The 20,423-nt window shown below is 36.1% G+C and overlaps 1 protein-coding gene across 3 annotated transcripts; it reads right to left on the bottom strand.

Moving 5' to 3' along the window:
• Positions 1 to 67: 67 nt before the first annotated feature.
• Positions 68 to 6,854, bottom strand: LOC104210045 (uncharacterized). 3 transcript variants are annotated; one of them, XM_009758843.2, is made up of 15 exons: positions 6,437 to 6,854; positions 5,274 to 5,355; positions 4,512 to 5,006; positions 3,291 to 3,456; positions 2,969 to 3,121; positions 2,673 to 2,770; positions 2,380 to 2,471; positions 2,115 to 2,185; positions 1,881 to 2,016; positions 1,437 to 1,496; positions 1,247 to 1,329; positions 1,026 to 1,102; positions 656 to 726; positions 399 to 456; positions 68 to 303 (listed from the first exon to the last, which is right to left on the bottom strand). In XM_009758843.2, exons 1-15 carry the CDS (start codon positions 6,658 to 6,660, stop codon positions 133 to 135), a joined length of 2,037 nt encoding a protein of 678 aa, XP_009757145.1. In that variant the 5' UTR covers positions 6,661 to 6,854; the 3' UTR covers positions 68 to 132. The 3 variants fall into 3 exon arrangements, with proteins under 3 accessions (XP_009757145.1, XP_009757146.1, XP_009757147.1); XM_009758844.2 differs by having other exon boundaries at positions 4,512 to 4,963; positions 6,437 to 6,564; XM_009758845.2 differs by having other exon boundaries at positions 4,512 to 4,998; positions 6,437 to 6,499.
• Between the last annotated feature and the right edge of the window lie 13,569 nt (positions 6,855 to 20,423).

The following is a 20,423-nucleotide window of genomic DNA, read 5'->3' on the forward strand; positions in this document are numbered from 1 at the left end:
GGTGGCATGATGATAGTTGATAATGATAGGTATTGGTGACAATTAATAATGAATGTGGATGATAACATCTTAATGAAATTAAATTTTTATTATAGATCTTAATTAAGATTCAGACTTTAAAAACAAACGCACTTAATATCTGAGATCTGAATGATTAAAATTCAGAGCTCGATTAAGTGCAAACAAACGAGGACTACGCTGACCAAAAACCGGAAAATACGTATCCAGTTCAAGTAGTTCTAAGATCTCCTGGGTAGCCCATAGATACGACGAATGGCCCTCGATGAATTCAGTTACATCAACCTGTTAAAAGCAATGAGGCACCAAAGAAATTGTACTTCAACTAAATGGAGACAACTGGAATATAGAAAACAGAAATTGGGAACATAAAAACTTACATTTTCAACACCAGGAACCTCAACTGGTTGAATACCAGCCAAGCCTTGAGTAAGGAGACTGTAGAAGAAATTACAGAAGTCACAATAAAGAGAAGCGAAAACGACACATCAAACATGAAAGCAGATATAGGGGAATCCCTGAAACCGTCAAATACATTGAAAGCAGATACGGGGTTTCGTGTAGACAGGTGAAATATGTTGCAGCTGCAGCAGTTAACATTTTCAACATCAGTACTATGCTAGCGGATAATGCATACCTGGCACGAAAGGCAACTCCAAGCATCCAATCGTTTGTAGAGTAAGCATTCACAAATCTACCAGCTACCACCTGCAAAACAAGAACAGAGAGCTTCGCATGTAATGAGGTTGAAGCCCTATACTAGTAAGGAAACAAAACAACAACAACAACCACTCAGTAGAATCCCACTAGTGAAGTTTGGGAAGGGTAGAATGTACGTAGACCTTACCCCTACCCCGAAGGGATAGAGAGGCTGTTTCCGGGAGACCCTCGGCTCAGAGACACTAGTAAGGAAAGAAAATATAAAGAAAAAGATGGGAGGGAAGGGGGAGGCCCAAGATTTATTAATTAAAAGTAGTTAAAATCAAGAAAAGCACGACAATGAAAACCTTTCTAGCTGCTTCCCAGTTCATATCTTTAATTGCAATGGGTGCCCCAAGAAGAACAACCCTTTCCACTAGTCCAGCTGCCAAAATTTAGAAAGTACTTCAGGATCACAGGAAGCAACTCAACAATCGGTAAATCAAATTACTACATCTCAGCTCGAATTAGTTGTTGTCTAAGAAAGCAAATGATCAATCTAAAAAGTAAAATAAAAACGAACACTTACAATTATTTTCAGTCTCAGCCAGAATCTGGAGACATTTAAAAATAACTCTTGCCCCTAGTGAAAATCCTACAAGTGTCACAGGCCTGAAACATTCATGGACAACCAATAATGGAATTGTCTTACACGTAAACCCAAACTTTCAGGACAATCAATTGGAATTTTCTCCAAATTATATTTAAAGCTTGTATACCTGTGCCCTTGTAATCCTTTTTTCAACACTTCTGCCAGGAGTACTCCTGCTTTATCAGATCTGCAAATGCAAATTCAGAGTTTTTTTTTCCAATCAAAGAAATATGATACTCCGCTTTCGACACAAAATGGTTTAGTATAACTGCTCGATGATTTAAGCAATAGGATTCTGGAGCATAATCAGCACCATTGGAGAAGGGAAAGAAAGGAGAGACTAGAAATGCTAGTGATACAAAACTTAAAATGCAAATACGGGAAAACAGTTTGGATTCTTTCTTTGGATTTTCTCATCCTTACAATTAATTTACCACCTTCCCTTATTACAGATGAACCTTATGATTGCAGAGAAAATGAAAGGAAAACAACTCCAAAACTTCCTCCTTCCTGATCCACATCCCACAACAGAAAAGAACGTGCAATGAAAAATAAGCAGATAAACAGAAACCTGTCCACAGCAATTGACCATGTGCTGTCTATAAAATCAGTAATAGTAAGTAAAGCTGCAGGCCAAGCCAATGCTGTTAAAAGAGTGTGTAGTACAGTCATCATAGCGCCTTGCTTCATCAACTCCAATGCAATTCCTGTAATTTAGTCATGTTGTCTATATCACACACTAATAATACAATTGTATATGGTCAGTGTATTACATCACCTGAAAGTAAAGTATAAAATTATTTACTTGACGTCAGCCAGTCCTGAATCGCAGTGCTTACAGCAATAAGATTCTTAGATTCCCACTGCAATATATACCTGACAAAATTGTGAAATGTAAAGACAATTTATTCTTTTCGCATTATACTCCTTGTACTAAAGATATGGGAAATGATTGGGTTGTTCTTATAAACACAGGTAAGAAATGTTAAATAAAGTTCATTGTTAACTTGGTAGTATTTCACCAATACAAAAATAAACTGAGAAAAAAAAAATAAAGAATGACGTTTTACCTCTCAGAATTATCATATTGACCTTCCCAAGGTCTTAAAAAATCTTCCTCCTCAAAAACAAGACCCGAGATCAAGATCTGAACTGCCAGACGCTGAGAGGATGATATGCAGAGTAAGAACAAATAACAAGGAGCATTTATGGTCCATAAGTGAAAATATAATTCGTGGTAATTATGAGAATAAAGATGAAAGGATAGAAAGAAACAATAAAACAGCACGCCTACATACCCAGTGGAACAATACATGCTAAGAAGACAATATCAAGTATGAAAAAAGAGAGCTCATTGACTTACCCCCTGGTTGTGGTTTTCCCCTATAGCCTTGAACTCAAATTCATCGACATCTCCAATTCTCCTGGCCATTTTAGTTCCTGTAAGTCCAGCTCCAGCAGCTGGGTAATCAAAAGTATCAGTACAACATTAAATAACCGTAGAATCCACTTAAAGATGTTCACACTCCAACGCCAGTCTCAATTTTATGGGTTAGCCTTGCATTATCTGTCTCCATTATCATGCCATAAAAAGGAGATTCAACCAAAGAATGTTAAAAACTTATACACACACACATATCCTGCAAAACATGTGTTAACCTCCAAATGATGCCGCAACTGCAACAGATCCCGCAACACTTCCTGCAGCAGTAGCAACAGCAGCGAACCCACTTGCTCCAATCACAGGAATAAGAGTCCCCAAGGTAGGGGCTAAAGCACCAAAGCCAGCAGCTATTGCTGGAGCAGCCAAACCTGATTGATAATAAAACAAATTTTGTTCTCTAAGACAGTTGTTCATTGAACATAGTAGAACCTCTCTATGAATCAAACAAACTGAAAGAACAGAGAATTCTGTTTCCTTGGAGGTTCGTTAGATTATAACTGGAGCTGCTAAAAATTAAGTAAAACTGCAATGTCATACCACCAGTAATTGCCATTAAAGTTCCACCAGTCAATGCAGCAGCACCTATAATACCTCCTCGTTTCCACTTAGCCCATGAACTATCAGGAGATTGGCTTTCCTCCTTCGATTCTTCCTCTTTCAGCAAAGCCATCGCTGAACAAGCAACCATGGTCTCAATGGCTTCCTGCAGCACATAAATTCTTTTGATATCTGTGAAGTATATGGATGTTCATGCCTAAAATAAATAGCAACTTGGGACAAACGTAAATTCTACACCACTTCAACGTGTTCTCTCATATGAAATAGGTGCTACCCTAATTTTAATGAAGAAGAACTGCTTGTTAAAATCAGAAGAAAGTATTTTAAACTAATGCATCTACATTCTCTTCAAAAAAATTGTTGACATCAAAGTAAAGAACCAAAAGCACAATAAGATTCAGACTCTCGTCCTTTTAAAGGAAAACAAAAACATATAACCAGCCATGCACATTCCCCCCATCGAATTATCGCACTTACATAAAATGTTATGTCTGTAGTATCTTGCTAAAAGAAGGACCTCATCGCCATTTTGGAATTATTTTTATAGCCATATCAAGGTAGTAGAAGATCCTCAAGAATTCTATGGCATAATGAAATAAGAACTTCTGGATTCGTATTAAAAATACATGCAAATACATGCATTAGAGCACATAAAAATTACACAAATGTGCCCTTTATTGTAATAACTTGATCATTATCCATCTCTTACCTGCTATCTCTAATTTCTTATAATAAAGTTTGTAATACTAATTTTAAAAATATAAGAAAGTGTCTAAAAGGATTTTCTTTTGTTTACAAAAGGAATTCAAGATTTATTCATTCACTTATTTTATGATGTAGCATTCACATTTTAACTTTCCTCTAAAATTTGTTGTTTATTTGATATAATCAGAAATAAATAATTAAGGAGTATAATTTGATGATGATTTTAATTTCTCAAGCTCATATTACTGCTTAGAGCTCTCCACATTTGGGCAGCTAATGGAATGCTCTCCACATCTCTTCCTCAGGAGAGCAGGCATTCAAACAACTTCATTATTGCAGAGTGATATACAAAAAGTCTAGAAAGATTCTTTCTGCTATAAATCTAGCATGTTCCTAATAGGATATGCAATTAATATATCAGTCACTTTAGAAGAGATAGCACAGAAAGAAACGAAGCACATAATGGAAATTTATGCATCATTTAAATGAATGTACCATTTTGATCCATTTGACATTAAGCCAAGTCGTTAGCAACCGTAAAGCCACACGATGTCGAGCATCATAACCATTCCTTCTTCGAGTAGATTGCTTACCATCTTCAGGTACTTGTGCGAGACAAGCTGAAAGAAGCTCATAGAGAATGGTCACTTTCCTAGAGTACCCAAGCATTGATACCTCTTCGACAGGTTTTTCATCGGAGCCACTAACAGCCTCCAAATGAGCACCAGCAATGCTAGATGGTTTCTGGCTTTTCTCTTGGTAATTTTTAACATTCGTTTTTTCCACGTCAGATGTGGACTTCACATCAGCAATCGATAACTTCTCCCGACATTCATGCTTATATTCACGCCTCTTCTCCTTCTCAGACTCATTATCAGAAGTTCTCTCCATGCTTGACACCATAGCATCTACCCCATTTGCCAAAGCAAGTTCCATGTCTGCTGCTTCTGAAGAATCATCACTACTTTCTTCAGACAGTAACCTTAGAAACTGATGTAATATCAGTAATCATGTCGTCAAGAAAGTAACAATAAAGATAATAACTTTAACTACCTAATTAGTATCAGCTGCTGATATAAAAAAGCAATGTGGTTCCCTTTCCATTTGAATAAGCAACAGTGGTAATTAACAGATCTCTCTCTAAAAACTACAGCAGACCTTAATTTAATGCCATTTTCTAATAAATGTAGAAACTTGTCCTGGACATGAACATAACTGTAGTACTCTTCTACAACTTGAAGAGACAAGAAAACTAACCGCTCCAACATGATGCTTTGGTGGTGTAGACGCAGCAGTTTCCTCTAGTCCTGACCATGCCTTTTCGTCAATCTCTAGAAATCTATTCACAATAAATTCAACACGCAGCCCAAATTAGTAATTTACAAATAAGACATTGTGCACTAGCATTAGTGGTCGATTGCTGGCTTAAAATTTTCGAAAAAAGAGCAGGTGGCAGAAATTAACCCCAAGAATATAGCAAACGCTTCATATTCAAAGTATGGTATGCTTTCATTAGTTAGTCAGCAGTAAATACTCATTTTGCCCCAATTTTATATGATACTTTTTCCTTTTTAAGACGCCCCAAATTTTTTACACCATTCAAAAACTAAATATAATTATGCTATTCAAACTTTAAACTTTGAGAGGAGCCTTGGCGCAACAATAAAATTTGCCGCTCTGAAGCCAGGTGGTCACCTATGTTGCGCGGACTCTCCAAAATGATGTCGCACCCGTGTTGGATCCTCCAAAAATACATTATTTTTGGAGGATCCGACACGCACCCGGCAACATTTTCGGAGAGTCCGAGCAACATAAGTGGTCAAAAATTCAAGCAAACAGTCTCTTCTAAAAATGCAAGGTAAGACTGCGTACATTAGATCCAATATGATCCAACCCTTCCCAGACCTGTGCATAGCGGAAGCTTAGTGCTCCAAGCTGCCTTTTTATATGTTATTTTCTTTATGGAACTAACTTCTCAATATTTCTTCCACCAATAAAATTATAAATTAGTCACAATTAACCTTTAAATTCTCTATCCAGTCAAAAACCGTTATATAACATCAATCGATCAAGTCATTGAAGATAACTAGCATTGCACAGTAACCTAGCATAAATGATAAGTAACTATTATAACATGTTAAATTGCAGTGATAGTGTAAAAAGTTCATTATACTACAATAATTTAACTTGTTATATCAAGTTACTTATCATTTACTCTAGGTTATCAATCAATGCTATTAAATAGAGTTACCTTCAAGTACCTATTAAGTGACCTGATTCTGTAAATAATTTTTACGCCATTAGTAATAAAATTTAAACTCTAACTTAAATCCATATCAAATTTTCATATTTATTATCTGGCAAATAAACATTGAAATGAAATGATTAAAAAAAATTAGCAAGCAGAAGGAATGAGTAACTTGAAAATGGGCCGAAGGAGAGCGGAAGATTCGTGGACCCAAAGGTGAGGGTCGTCGGAGACGGAATCGCTACTGCTGCCATTGCTACTACGTTCCTCCGATAAAGAATCGTCGGGCGGAAAGCCCAATGGACAAGTTTGGTGAATCTGGGCCTGGTGAAGGCTCAGCCCGAATAAAGCTCCGGCCGCATATTTGTGTGTTGGCGTCAATATCGAAGGCGACATGATTTTGAACAAAGCTCGTCAGTGATTAGTGAAATTGTGAAGTTTTTTGAATTTGATCGAAGATGATTGAATCAATTTTTCAGTTTTTCAAGTTTCGTAATTTGATGTTTCACCGTTTTGTTTCCTAATTTGTCAATTCTCGTTCATTAGTTTGGGCGGTCATATTGTATATTGTTGAATTTGGAAGGAACCGGCGAATGGCCAAAGTAAACGACGTACGTTATTAGTGACTATATATTTCTAGGAGTCCAAAACGCGTTTGATGTTTTTTTTTTTTTGGGACAAAAATCACTTTTATACTGCTTAAAAAAATTACATAAATGAGTAAAACGCAGTACTATACTGCAAACTATGTTAACGAAAATTAGTCCGTTAAAGTAAAACGCAGTACCATACTGCGTTTTACTTTTTTTTTATTTTATTTTTTTGTAATTCGCAGTATAATACTGCATTTTATAAAGCTGTTCGCAGTATTATACTGCGTTTTACTCTGGTTTTTGGCCCACCAATAATGAACTGACATAACAATAATTCAATACATAAAACGTAGTATTGTACTGCGTTTTACATTCGGACTTGCCTTATTTAAAGGCGTTTCAATTTTATGAAAATTCATTCAATCTTCAAACTTACGTTCATACTTCTCTCTTCTTCTTATCAATCATTTTTTTACAATGTCCGAAGTGGCAAAAATAAGGGTTTCACTATATTGGGGGGTGAGGTTGTATTGGAGAATAACTTTGTGAGGTATAGCTCACCTCCACAATGTCATGTTAAATTGCCGCTTACTATGGAGTACGATAAATTGGTATCGTTGTTACGTAAAAAAATGAATGAGAGGTGGCGTTCGGTTAACCTTAAAATAACCGGTAGATTTTTGTATTCAGTGACTCCGCATGGGTTTGCTTATTATTCTGAGTTTAACATCGAGGATGATGAAACTCTTAGAGATTCTTTTCACCACCGTCCCAACAATTTTGCATCGAGCATTCTTTTCCACAGTTGCACTTTGGTGGACGAAGAGGTTGAGCCATTTAATGAAATATTTGCTTTTAATAAAAAAAAACCTTACTTTTAATGAAATATTTGCTTTTACTAATTTTTGAGCACACAAAATAGCTGCAATGATGCTGTTATTTATAGGCGAAAAATTTAATACATAAAGCGTGGTATAGTACTGCGTTTTATGGAGTTGTCTTGTCGTTCTGAAAAAGATGAAAACCATGTGAAAAAAGCTGGTTTATTGCAGAAAAATTTAATACATAAAGCGTGGTATAGTACTGCGTTTTATGGAGTTGTCTTGTCGTTCTGAAAAAGATGAAAACCATGTGAAAAAAGTTGGTTTTAGTTATCCTTTGTGCAGTGATGGTTTTAGTTCTACTGTTTGTTTTTGTGTTATGTTTGCAATGTTTGTGTTTCTTGTGTACTGTTTAAGTAAAACTGTTGTTCAAACGCAATTAAAATAAAATTGTTGTTAAAAGATAATTGTTATCATTATTTACATAATGCACTATTTACACAAACTAAAAACCTAAGTAAATCAGTGAGTCCTGCAGCCTGTGTGCTTCAGTGCTGCTGCTGGCCTGAGTCGCATCCCCTGTCGCCCGGGTACACTATCTGGATCATCAACATCAAGCCGCCTCTTTATGTGAGGATGTGCAGCATCATCAACACAACAGCTGGCATGATCAGAAGAATAGGCCGTCGGGTCGTCAACAACCTACAAAACAAGTACTAAACTTAGCAGGTGACAAAGTATATTTGTATTGTACGTGTTAAGTCAAAAAATATATACCCACCGTGGTCTCGTCGGCTTCCTGAATATATGCATCCGTGGTGTCCTCGTCAAAGCATGTAGTGGCCTCAAAGATGGGCTGGGACAAAGCCTTCATAAAAACCTTAAAAATTAATTAATGGCAGCTCATTAAGGAAAAGAAAACAAATTGAAATTTTAAAGTAATACAAACATACCTGCGTCTGTGGTAGATCCGCATCAACCGCCGGGGATGAGGCATAACTCAACATGCGCCCGCCATCCACGTCCCGGGTGGGCCGATCCTCAGCTGCGGTAGATGGGCATGCAAAGTACTGGTATACATCCCCGTCGAATGTACCCGTGATCGACAATGCTCCTGACGGGGTGACCTGCGATGTTGGCAGAGATAGCTGAAGGTTGTACGAAGGCATGCTGCTGGAAGGCTCATCTTCCCGAGGTATATAACCCGGTTGATCATCTCCAAGCGCCAAAACTTCAAAGTCCTCATCATGTCCCTCAACATGTGGGTCGACAGGTGCCTCAACTCCCCCTTGTTGGGGACCACCTCATCGCCGTCCCTCGCGACCCCGTAGGGCACCCCTCCCTCGTGACCTACCCCTGCCTCGTGGGACACCCCTACCCCGATGGTAGTCCTCTGGCGCCACATACTGAGCCTCGTGGTCCAACCTCGCGGCATCCCTCGCCTGAAACAGGGTCCGACGAGCCAACTGTGCCACCCGCCGGCCATAGTCAACGACTGCAGGGATGTCGGTATGCTGTTGCATCTCCTGTCCCAACTGGTAGAGGTGATGATGGCCAATGGCCTGTGAAATATTTAAAATATTAATTAAATAACTCTATATCACAATTATACGATATTAATAAGCCAAAAAATATACAGTGCCTCGTGTCTCCCGGCGTATGGTCTATAGCGCTCGCCAAGTACATGAATGGGGTTCCCGATAATCAGTCGGGTGTGACGGCGGTACCATGACGCATACATATGAATAGTGGCCTCCTGGGGCGGAGAAGCTGCATCGATAGTTGTCCCTCCCATACAAATGAGGACCTATGGTCGCCCTGCAACACTAGTAGCTGATCCTCGGCAGGTCCGGGATGCGCAGGCGGAGGAAAGTCCATGTCGTCTACTATAATTTAAACAAAATTAATTGTGTGTGTTAGCTTAATAAATTAAATAATTAATTATGTTTAAAATTGGACTGAATAATTATGTACGGGTTCCAGGCTCGATATTTGAGGCCCGGTAGCACCGAGTTATCCTTAATTATTATGCGTGTTAATTTCAACATTTTTAGAATTGTGCCTGTTAGCTTAATAAATTAAATAATTAATTATGTTTAAAATTGGACTGAATAATTATGTATGGGTTCCAGGCTCGATATTTGAGGCCCGGTAGCACCGAGTTATCCTTAATTATTATGCGTGTTAATTTCAACATTTTTAGAATTGTGCTTGTTAGCTTAATAAATTAAATAATTAATTATGTTTAAAATTGGACTGAATAATTATGTATGGGTTTCAGGCTCGATATTTGAGGCCCGGTAGCACCGAGTTATCCTTAATTATTATGCGTGTTAATTTCAACATTTTTAGAATTGTGCCTGTTAGCTAGGGCTGTTCATTCGGATCGGATATCCAAAATCCGAACCGATCTATTCAATTTGAATTTCGGATTACAGATTGGATCGGATTTCGGATTATGTTTATTAAAATTTCGGATTTCGGATCGGATTTCGGATTGGTATATTTTAATCTAATCCAATCCGAAATCCGAAATTATTAGGACATGTATAAATACTAAACTTTAATTTACATCAACCTCCAAGTTATTACCTTTACAATTGCTAGATTTAGCTATATTGGCACCATAGTACTCTCATAATTGCATAAACATGAATTTTTCTTAATGTATTGCATCTTTTACAAAGAAAATATACATATTAGTTTAACTTTGAGGCATAATAATACGATCCGATATCCGATCCGATCCAAACTTTAAAATCCAATCCGATCCGATATAATTCGGATCGGATTCGGATTGCATTTTCTAGAATCCGAAATTCGAATCTGAAATATGCTAAATCCGATCCGATCCGATCCGTGCACAACCCTACTGTTAGCTTAATAAATTAAATAATTAATTAATGTTTAAAATTGGACTGAATAATTATGTACGGGTTCCAGGCTCGATATTTGAGGCCCGGTAGCACCGAGTTATCCTTAATTATTATGCGTGTTAATTTCAACATTTTTAGAATTGTGCCTGTTAGCTTAATAAATTAAATAATTAATTATGTTTAAAATTGGACTGAATAATTATGTATGGGTTCCAGGCTCGATATTTGGAGGCCCGGTAGCACCGAGTTATCCTTAATTATTATGCGTGTTAATTTCAACATTTTTAGAATTGTGCCTGTTAGCTTAATAAATTAAATAATTAATTATGTTTAAAATTGGACTGAATAATTATGTATGGGTTCCAGGCTCGATATTTGAGTTAATTTTACAACATATATTAATTTGTTACTTTTGTAAGTTTATTGTTATAAATTAAATAATTAATTTTGTAAAGTGTAATTGGAGTTACTACATACTTAAACTACATAGACTCTACGCTAAAAGGCTCTACATTTTACTACGCTAAAAGGCTCTATATTTTACAACGCTAAAAGGCTCTATATTTTACTACACTAAAAGGCTCTATATTTTACTACGCTAAAAGGTCAATATTACATATAAAAACAACTAACATAAAATACAAATATGAACAACAAACAAAATAAATAATATTAATTTTTTAACAATACAAATAATTTATCAAATTTTAATAATTTTTTGTACCAAAGCTAATAAATCAATCCGGGTATAAATAAGATACAAATTTAAACACAAACATAACACAAATTAACATGGAAACACATTAAACAATACAAATATGCATGTACTATACGAGTTTCGACATAAACAAAATCGAAATACCTTGATTTAAGTTTTTTGAATTTGATTGAAATCGAATTTTTGCACCCGAAAGAAAGAATCCAAAGCTTGTCTTGTATGTGGGACCTACACTCCTTGCTCTTTAGGTGACGGGTGGGGCCGATTTTTTTTTAAGTTTGTCGCGGGGTGGGGGAGGGGGGACCAGAACAATCGAAATTTTTAAACAAGAAGGGGCTGCGTTCAGTGGTCCAAGGAAGAAGAAGGGGCTGCGTTTTATAAAGTTGTTCGCAGTATTATACTGCGTTTTAGGTAAAACACAGTATAATACTGCGAACAGCTTCATAAAATACAGTATTATACTGCGAATTACAAAAAAAAATTGATGTAAAACACAGTACGGTACTGCGAATTACAAAAAAAAAAGATTAAAGTAAAACGTAGTATAGTACTGCATTTTACTTTAACGGACTGATTTCTGTTAACGTAGTTCGCAGTATAGTACTGCGTTTTACTCATTTATGTAACTTTTTTTAAGCAGTATAAAAATATTGTTTGTCCAAAAAAACATCAAAAAAGTTTTGGACTCATATTTCTAGTAGGATTAGAACGAGAAACAGCAATAGCAAAATATAAAATTGGCTTGATTGACCGAAACTAATTATATTTGTTAGTCAAAAAGTATATATATATATATATATATATATATATATATATATATATATATATATATATATAGGGTTTTGCTAACCTATTATATAGTTGTAGTAAGTTAGTATTATTAGGGGCGGCCCAACGAATTTTGTGGCCAACGCCAAACTTTATGAGGGACCTTAATTTTTAATTATTTTAATTAATTATTTAAAGTCTATTTTTTTTAGCTTTTCTTAGATATAAAGTTGTTAATAATTTTCCTATAATCAATAACTCCTAATAAATATTTCTCAATTGATAATATAACTAATCCATGTAACCTTTCTTGTGACATCTTAGGTAAGATTTCATTAATTTTAATTTTGAAAACTTCTTTCCGCTGAAGCAACGGTAACATGAGTTATTAACATTATTCCATAAGAAATTTAAGCATTTGAAAAAGAATTATATCTTTTTTATTTTATTAAGTGTAGATTTTAAATTGTTATCTTCTAATTGTACTATATTCCTTAATATTTTTATCAAAAATAAATCCAAACCATTAAATACGAATTGAATATTATGCTTTAACGAACATACAAGATTAAGGCAATATATTTTTTTCAAATTTTCAATATCTAGTGATCTTTAGTTTTTACGGCCAAATAGAAACCCAAAAATATTTTCATATGTTGCAAATTGTTCAAATCTATTTTGAAGTGAAAAAATAGACTTGTCTATTATGTATAAAAGTAATCAACTCTAAAGTATTGTTCGAAAGATTTTGAGATTTCATTATCAACAATCACATCAAATTATTACTTCCTATATATCACACGTTTCTTACAAAATTCGGACTCGATATTCATTTCAAGTGCAATTTTCTTGGTAAAGAAATCAAACTTTTTCACTTTACAGAACTTATTTTAAAAATTATACATAATTTAATAGGTGTAATAAAAAATGGGGCCCTCAAAAATATGGGTCTAAAGCTATTGTTTTACTTGCTTTATGGAAGGGTAGCCCCTGAGTATTGTATACATATTTGAGTTCTCTAAAATATCCTTATTATTTCATGTCAGCACATTAAATGTATGGATATTTTTGTCTTTCACCAAAATATCTCATTTCTTCTTGCAATTCACACTCGACACAGCTAATTCTTTGATGCAGTTCCCACTCCATTTTAGAAGAACAATTTATTCTCATTCTATCAATTTAATGAAATAAACTAATGATAGGGAGTACTATATTTGGAGTTTGCCTAGTATTAAGTCATTGAAATAAATTAATTGGGCATAAAAACAATGAGCCGTTCATAGAAATATATTTAACCGATTGAGGGGAAGAGTATTTCTAGTGCATCGAATGAGGACGTGTCCAAAAATGATGGAGTTGGCTGTGTTTTCTTTCTTAATCGCAGGCACCTATATATTTTCTTCTCATGTTCTTTTTCAATTGGGTTTCATCTTTTTCTTGAATTTTTTTCAACTTGTTCTCACCTAACAATTCTTACGTGACCATGGTTTCAGTCGCCAGAGCTGTCACACCTCCTTTTTACACACCCGAAGGTATATAAGAAAGTTTTTTCAATTTAAGTGACATTATTCAAAATGAGATTAATTATTCAATTCAGAGTCGCCACTTGGGATAGTTTATTTGGTGTACCAGGTCACTAATTTATTTTAAATCCCAAATCGAGGAAATTTCGACTTTCCTTTTGAAGTCTGCGAACCAGAAATTTTGAGTAGGGAATTCTGTTAACCCGGGAGAAGGTGTTAGGCATTCCCGAATTCCGTGGTTCTAGCACGGTCGCTTAAACTATTACAATTGACCTATTATCTGATTTTTAAAATATGTTTCAACCTATGGTATATTTTTAACTTATTAGCCGCTTTTAATTAAAAAAAAATTGGAAAAATTCAACGTCATTTAAAACACGTATTGTACCACGTCACATGAAATGTACCCGCGGTCCACGACACATTTTATCTAACGTTGTTGAGATTTGGATTTGGGTCACATAAAATGCACACCCGAGTTTAGGAAATTAATTTATTTTTAAAAAAAATAGCGCGCCTAAAACAACTACGCACTTTCAAGTTTGCGAGGGCCATGAAAAATTCAACTAAATGGCACGCCTCGATTTCTAAGGATTAAAATTAATTAAATGAGGGCCATGAGTTTTGAGATTTTATTTGGCATGGCGCGCCTCGATTATTCTAAAAGGATTGTATTCAATTTAAAGCAAACTACAAATATTCATGATTATGTTTCTTCCTAAAACTACTTTGAGATTATTGCAAGGTCATGATTTATGAATATGGAATTATTATTGAAGAAATATATGATTTGAGTTATTATGGACCTAATCACCCATGTCGGTATCAAATTTGCTATTGACTTAACATCCTTTAATTTGGATCCAAGCTATTACATCGTTCTCTCTCCATTTTGAATACATTTTCCTATCTTTCCCTATGAAGTACAATCTCATTGAAGAAACTCATTCTGTCTTTCACGAATTCTATTTCTTGATGCTCTTCCTTCATTTTTTTTGTTCATATCTTTCAAGTTGGTAGATAACCAAAATATAATATACAAATCAAAAGGAAATACGGTGAAAGAAAAATAATGGAAACATTGGTTAAGAAAAGAATGAACCTTTTATAGATGAAGATCTTATTCAATACATATGGAGCAAACAACCATCAAATTTAATGTGCAAATGAACCACAATCAGAGGCAACGAGCGGAAACCTTTCGAACCGAACTCGACTTTGACCTCTTCGGGCTAGTATTTTGGGCTATCTTTTAAATTGAGTTTGAAGCTTTTGGATTTGATTTTTGGTGTGATTTAGCTCCTGTTTTTGAGGTATTTATTTTTTAAACAAGGTAATGAATGACTATATGTTTTTTTTTTGTTGAAAGAAATAGGTAGAAAGAATAAAACTAGTAGAAATTCTCGTTAGCATAGAAGAAGAAAATTTGTTTTCTCTCAATATTCTTCCCTCTTCTCTTCTCTTCTCTTATTTTCTTCAAATATTTCTCTTCTATTTATAGGAGAATTTTAAAAAAAATTCAGATTTTTTTAAATTTTTTTATTTTTTTATTTAAAAGAAATCCCACTTACATTTTGCTTTTCTTTTTTTATAAAAAGAATTACCACCTTTCTTTACTTTTATTTTTTAAATTAGAACTTTAATTACTTTTATCTTATTTAAAATCCCACTTTTTTTACCTTTTTAAAAGAGAATTCCACTTATTTTACTTTTCTTAAAAAAATAATCCACTTTCTTTTACTTTTCTTTAAAAAATGTCTACTTTATTTTAATTTAAATTTTTTTAAATTTTCAACTACCTTTATATTATTTTTTAATTCTAACTTTCTTTTACTTTTTATTTTTAAAAATTTCCACAAAACTTTACTTTTATTTTTTAAATTTTTCACTTTCTTTTACTTTTTTAAATGAGAATTTCATCTACTTTTACTTTTTTTTTTAATTTCATACTTCCCCTTTTCTTATTTTTTTAAATCTCTCCCGAAAATTTTAAAAAAAATAATATTTTTCGGATTTTTTATTATTATTTAAAAATAAGAATAAAAATAAAATAATATTAATAGTAATAATTCACCTTCTAAAATTTTGTATTTTTAACCTATAATAAAAAGTATAACAAAGCTAAAAATTTGTATGTTAAAACCCCCTAAAATATTTACATAGAAGAAGTGACAAAAAAAATTAAATATTGTCAAAAATTAGGTGCTCACAGCTGCCCTCTTTGCTTGGAAACATGAAGAGTTTTCAAGCAAAGATAAGGTGAGCCATGTGACTAATTTTTGAACATATCTTTATTCAAAAGAGAAGAAATAAGGATAAGAGAAAAGAGAAAGGGTGCAACCGAGTCTTGGTTTTGGACAGCATACTTATCCCGGGTTATAAGGGAATCAGGTCGCGTGTAGTTCAAGAAAAATGATGGAATGATGAGTTGAGGAGTCGAGTTAGGTTTCGTCGAGGCTCCGGTCTGCGATCCTGTTATTATATCAAAAATCAAAGAAAAACTAAACAAGCCTATCAGCTATGAGTTACAAGATTCCTATCTATGAGTCTTGTGAAACTTGTCCTTGATCTTGACTGGTTCTTCCTGCAGACTCTGATCTGAATCTTGATGCTCGTTAGCTGCAACTGCTGGTTCATTCTTCTTCAGCTTTTCGGATCAAGGCGGGACATGCGAAGCTTGTGACTTCAAGCATATCTTGAACAGTCCGCATCTTTCTCCACATCAACACTTTGAGTTCATTTCTTTTTGCTCCTTTTCTTCTTTTCTTTATTTTGGATTGAGACTCATTCTTTTGGTTGTCTCAGACCTTGTGCCTCGAGGCCAAACCTGCTCAGACACCAAAACAAACAAACAAACGAAATTTTTCTGCTCCAGTTTTCATTAGGAAAATTTCGTAAGTTATTTGTAACTAAAATCTAAACTTTTTTTTTGTTTTGAAAGCGGTAAAATAAGGATTGCGTGTCTTTAGGATGAAGATATTAGGGAATGGACCCCTATATCTAAAATAACCTCGACTAGGGAGTGGATACCCTATGTTGGCAAAAAGGCGACTAGGGAATGGAGGCCCTATGTCTAAAAATCTCAACTCAGGGATTGGAGCCCTAATGTTAGAAAAGAAATGCGACTAGGGAATGGAGGCCCTATGTCTAAAATCTCAACTAGGGATTGGAGCCCTAAAGTTGGCAAAAGGCGACTAGGGAATGGAGGCCCTATGTCTAAAAATCTCAACTCAGGGATTGGGGCCCTAATGTTAACAAAAGGAGACTAAGGAATGGAGGCCCAATGTCTAAAAATCTCAACTTAGGGATTGGAGCCCTAATGTCGGCAAAAAGGCGACTAGGGAATGGAGGCCCTATGTCTAAAAATCTCAACTTAGGGATTTGAGCCCTAATGTTGGCAAAAAATACGACTAGGGAATGGAGTCCCTATGTCTAAAAATCTCAACTCAGGAATTGGAGCCCTAATGTTGGTAAAAGACGACTAGGGAATGGAGGCCCTATGTCTAAAAATCTCAACTCGGGGATTGGAGCCCTAATATTGGCAATAGAGACGACTAGGGAATGGAGGCCCTATGTCTAACATCTCAACTTAGGGATTAGAGCCCTAACGTTGGCGAAAGGCGACTAGGGGATGGAGGCCCTATGTCTAAAAAATCTCAACTTAGGGATTGGAGCCCTAATGTTGGCAAAAGGCAACTAGGGAATGGAGGCCCTATGTCTAAAAAATCTCAACTCAGGGATTGGAGCCCTAATGCTGGCAATAAAGACGACTAGGGAATGGAGGCCCTATGTCTAAAATCTCAACTTAGGGATTGGGGCCCTAATGTTGGCAAAAGGCGACTAGAGAATGGAGGCCCTATGTCTAAAAATCTCAACTCAGGGATTGGAGCCCTAATGTTGGCAAAATGCGACTAGGGAACGGAGGCCCTATGTCTAAAAATCTCAACTCAGGGATTGGAGCCCTAATGTTGGCAAAATGCGACTAGGGAACGGAGGCCCTATGTCTAAAAATCTCAACTCAGGGATTGGAGCTCTAATGTTGGCAAAATGCGACTAGGGAACGAAGGCCATATGTCTAAAATCTTAACTCAGGGATTGGAGCCCTAATGTTGGCAAAAAGGTAAAAGATTGATTTTGGGGCTTCTAAACTACCTTTTTTTTTAATTTTCTTCTTATCTATTTTCTTTCAATTCATTTTTTAGTAAAAAAAAAATGCAGGAAAGAATTTGGAGGAGACTTTCTTTTTGGGTTGATTATTGTTGCTAAGCTATTTCTAGCGCTTGCACATTTCTTTTTCCATTTTGGTTACACCTGCTTCTTGCACTGTTGCTTTGGATTGCACCTGTTTCAATTTTCAAATAAAGAACAATTGTTAGTTTGAAACGGTGGTCGGTTTTGTGGCCTTCATTGTTTTTGATCACTTGATCTCGGCCCAACTCTTTTGGCGAGAACCTCTGCCGCTTGCTGGCTTTTCTTAAAGATTGGTCTCTCTCCTAAAACTGAGGAACTCAACTTTTCAAAATTTATCATGACAGCTCACCCGTATAGGGCTTTGGCCCTTTCATTTTAATCTGCTTCTAGGGGCTTTTGACTTTGGATTTCTTTTCATTTTCAATAACTCTGATTTCAGAGCATCGGCTATCATGGCCAGTTGGGATCGACTTGATGCACCCACTGAGGCTGGGTACTTTTCTTTGGACTTGGATTTATTAAACAAAACCCTGTAAAACCAATCTTGCCACCTTTTCTTTGTATTAGTTTCGGAACAGAGTTAGACCGAAAGGGATTCAAGAAAAAGTAAAGAAAGGACAAGAAAAAATGAATTTAAGGAGAAGCGTCCCTTTTGGGGGAAAGAAGGACTTATCTGGGGTGCATGCAAACTTCAATAGACATGACATGCTTCTTGGACTGGATACCCGATATGCACAACTATCCAACTCATTGTAAACCACATCTCCAAATCGAGAAACCTGGCCAGGACTCTTTCAGTGGTGGGGGTGTCTTCTTTTCGATCGATGGCGCCGTTTGCGGGTTTTCGCCAATCGACCTCTCTCATTTCTCTTCTTACCGTCGCCTGATAGTACTCTTTACGAGTTTTCACTAACCAGGCTCTCTCATTTTCAATTTTTCTGCTCACCATCGCCTTATGGTGCCCTTGTGGATTTTCACCAATAAGACTCTCTCATTTTATTTATCTCATTTTTATTGCATCGGATCCAAGTAGCTGTATTCTCTGATCCTTGAACATTCTCACCGATTGATCGGAAGGACTTGAAAGGATTTGGGTAAAAATTATTTGGATCGAATTACAACTTTGGAACCATTCAAGCGGGATTATCGCAGGACCATTACAACATTTGCCCCAGTTTCACTTTTGAGGGAATTTGGATTTTTATTTTGGTGTGACTGAACCCCATAGAGAGGCTGCCTATGTATCCTTTCGGAATCAAGTCGAATGTAGTTCAGGAAAACATCTTCTTCTTTTTTTTTCATTTTTTTTTTCAATAACACTTTCAAGTTCTAAAGAGGGCAATCAAAGAAGAGTAACCGGCACAAATGGGTTTACAAAGGGTAGATAGTGTTTGGGTAGCGAGAATAAAAGCCTTCGTTCTCCCAATCGGACAATGTACAGAAAGACTAAACATAGTACCTTTTGACTGCATCCGCATTTACAGCTGCTTCAGGATCATTTCCTTCGATATCGCCCAGATACAATGCTCCTCTCGGCAATATCTTTCTGATGACGTATGGGCCCTTCCAATTAGGAGCGAATTTTCCTTTTGCTTCCTGGTGATGGGGAAGAATACGCCTTAAAACGAGTTGCCTCACTTCAAAACTTCTAGGCCGCACTTTCTTTTTATAGGCACGAGCCATTCTTTGTTGGTACAACTGCCCGTGGCAGACCGCAACCATTCGCTTTTCATCGATCAAGGTTAATTGTTCCAAACGGGCTTTAACCCACTCACTGTCTTCAATTTCGGCTTCAACAATGATCGGAGAGTGGGGATTTCAACCTCGGTGGGTATTACGGCTTCCGTGCCATAAACCAAAAGATACGGGGTGGCTCCAATTGATGTGTGCACAGTAGTGCGATATCCCAACAATGCAAACGACAACTTTTCATGCCACTGCCTGGAACTTTGAATCATCTTTATCAAAATCTTTTTGATGTTTTTGTTTGCTGCTTCAACAGCACCATTGCCTTTAGGCCGATAAGGAGTAGAGTTCCTATGCATTATCTTGAATTGCTCACATATCTCCCCCATCAAATGACTATTCAAGTTTGCAGCATTGTCTGTGATAATAGTTGCAGGAATGCCAAAACGGCAGATAAGATTGGAGTGCACGAAATCTACCACAGCTTTCTTGGAGACAGACTTGAGAGTGATTGCTTCAACCCATTTTGTAAAGCAGTCAATGGCAACTAGTATGAATCTGTGTCCATTTGAGGCTTTTGGCTCGATTGGCCCAATGACGTCCATGCCCCAGGCAACAAATGGCTAAGGTACAGACATGGGATGCAGTTTTGTGGGAGGTGCATGAATCAAATCACCGTGCACCTGACACTGATGACACTTCCGAACGAAACTAAAACAGTCCTTTTCCATGGTCATCCAGTAATAACCCGCTCGAAGGATTTTCTTTGCTAAAACATACCCATTCATGTGGGGCCCGCATACTCCCGCGTGTACCTCATGCATGATTCTTCCAGCCTCTTCTGTGTCAACATATCTTAACAAATTGAGTTCCGGAGTTCTCTTGTACAAGACATCCCCACTAAAAAATTAAACCACTCGCGTGCCGTCTAATGGTTCTCTTTTGGTCTCCACTGGCTTGCTCGGGGTATTCTTGAGTTT

Source organism: Nicotiana sylvestris, chromosome 9 (genome assembly GCF_000393655.2).
Source record: "Nicotiana sylvestris chromosome 9, ASM39365v2, whole genome shotgun sequence".
In the NCBI taxonomy this organism is placed as follows: Eukaryota; Viridiplantae; Streptophyta; class Magnoliopsida; order Solanales; family Solanaceae; genus Nicotiana; species Nicotiana sylvestris.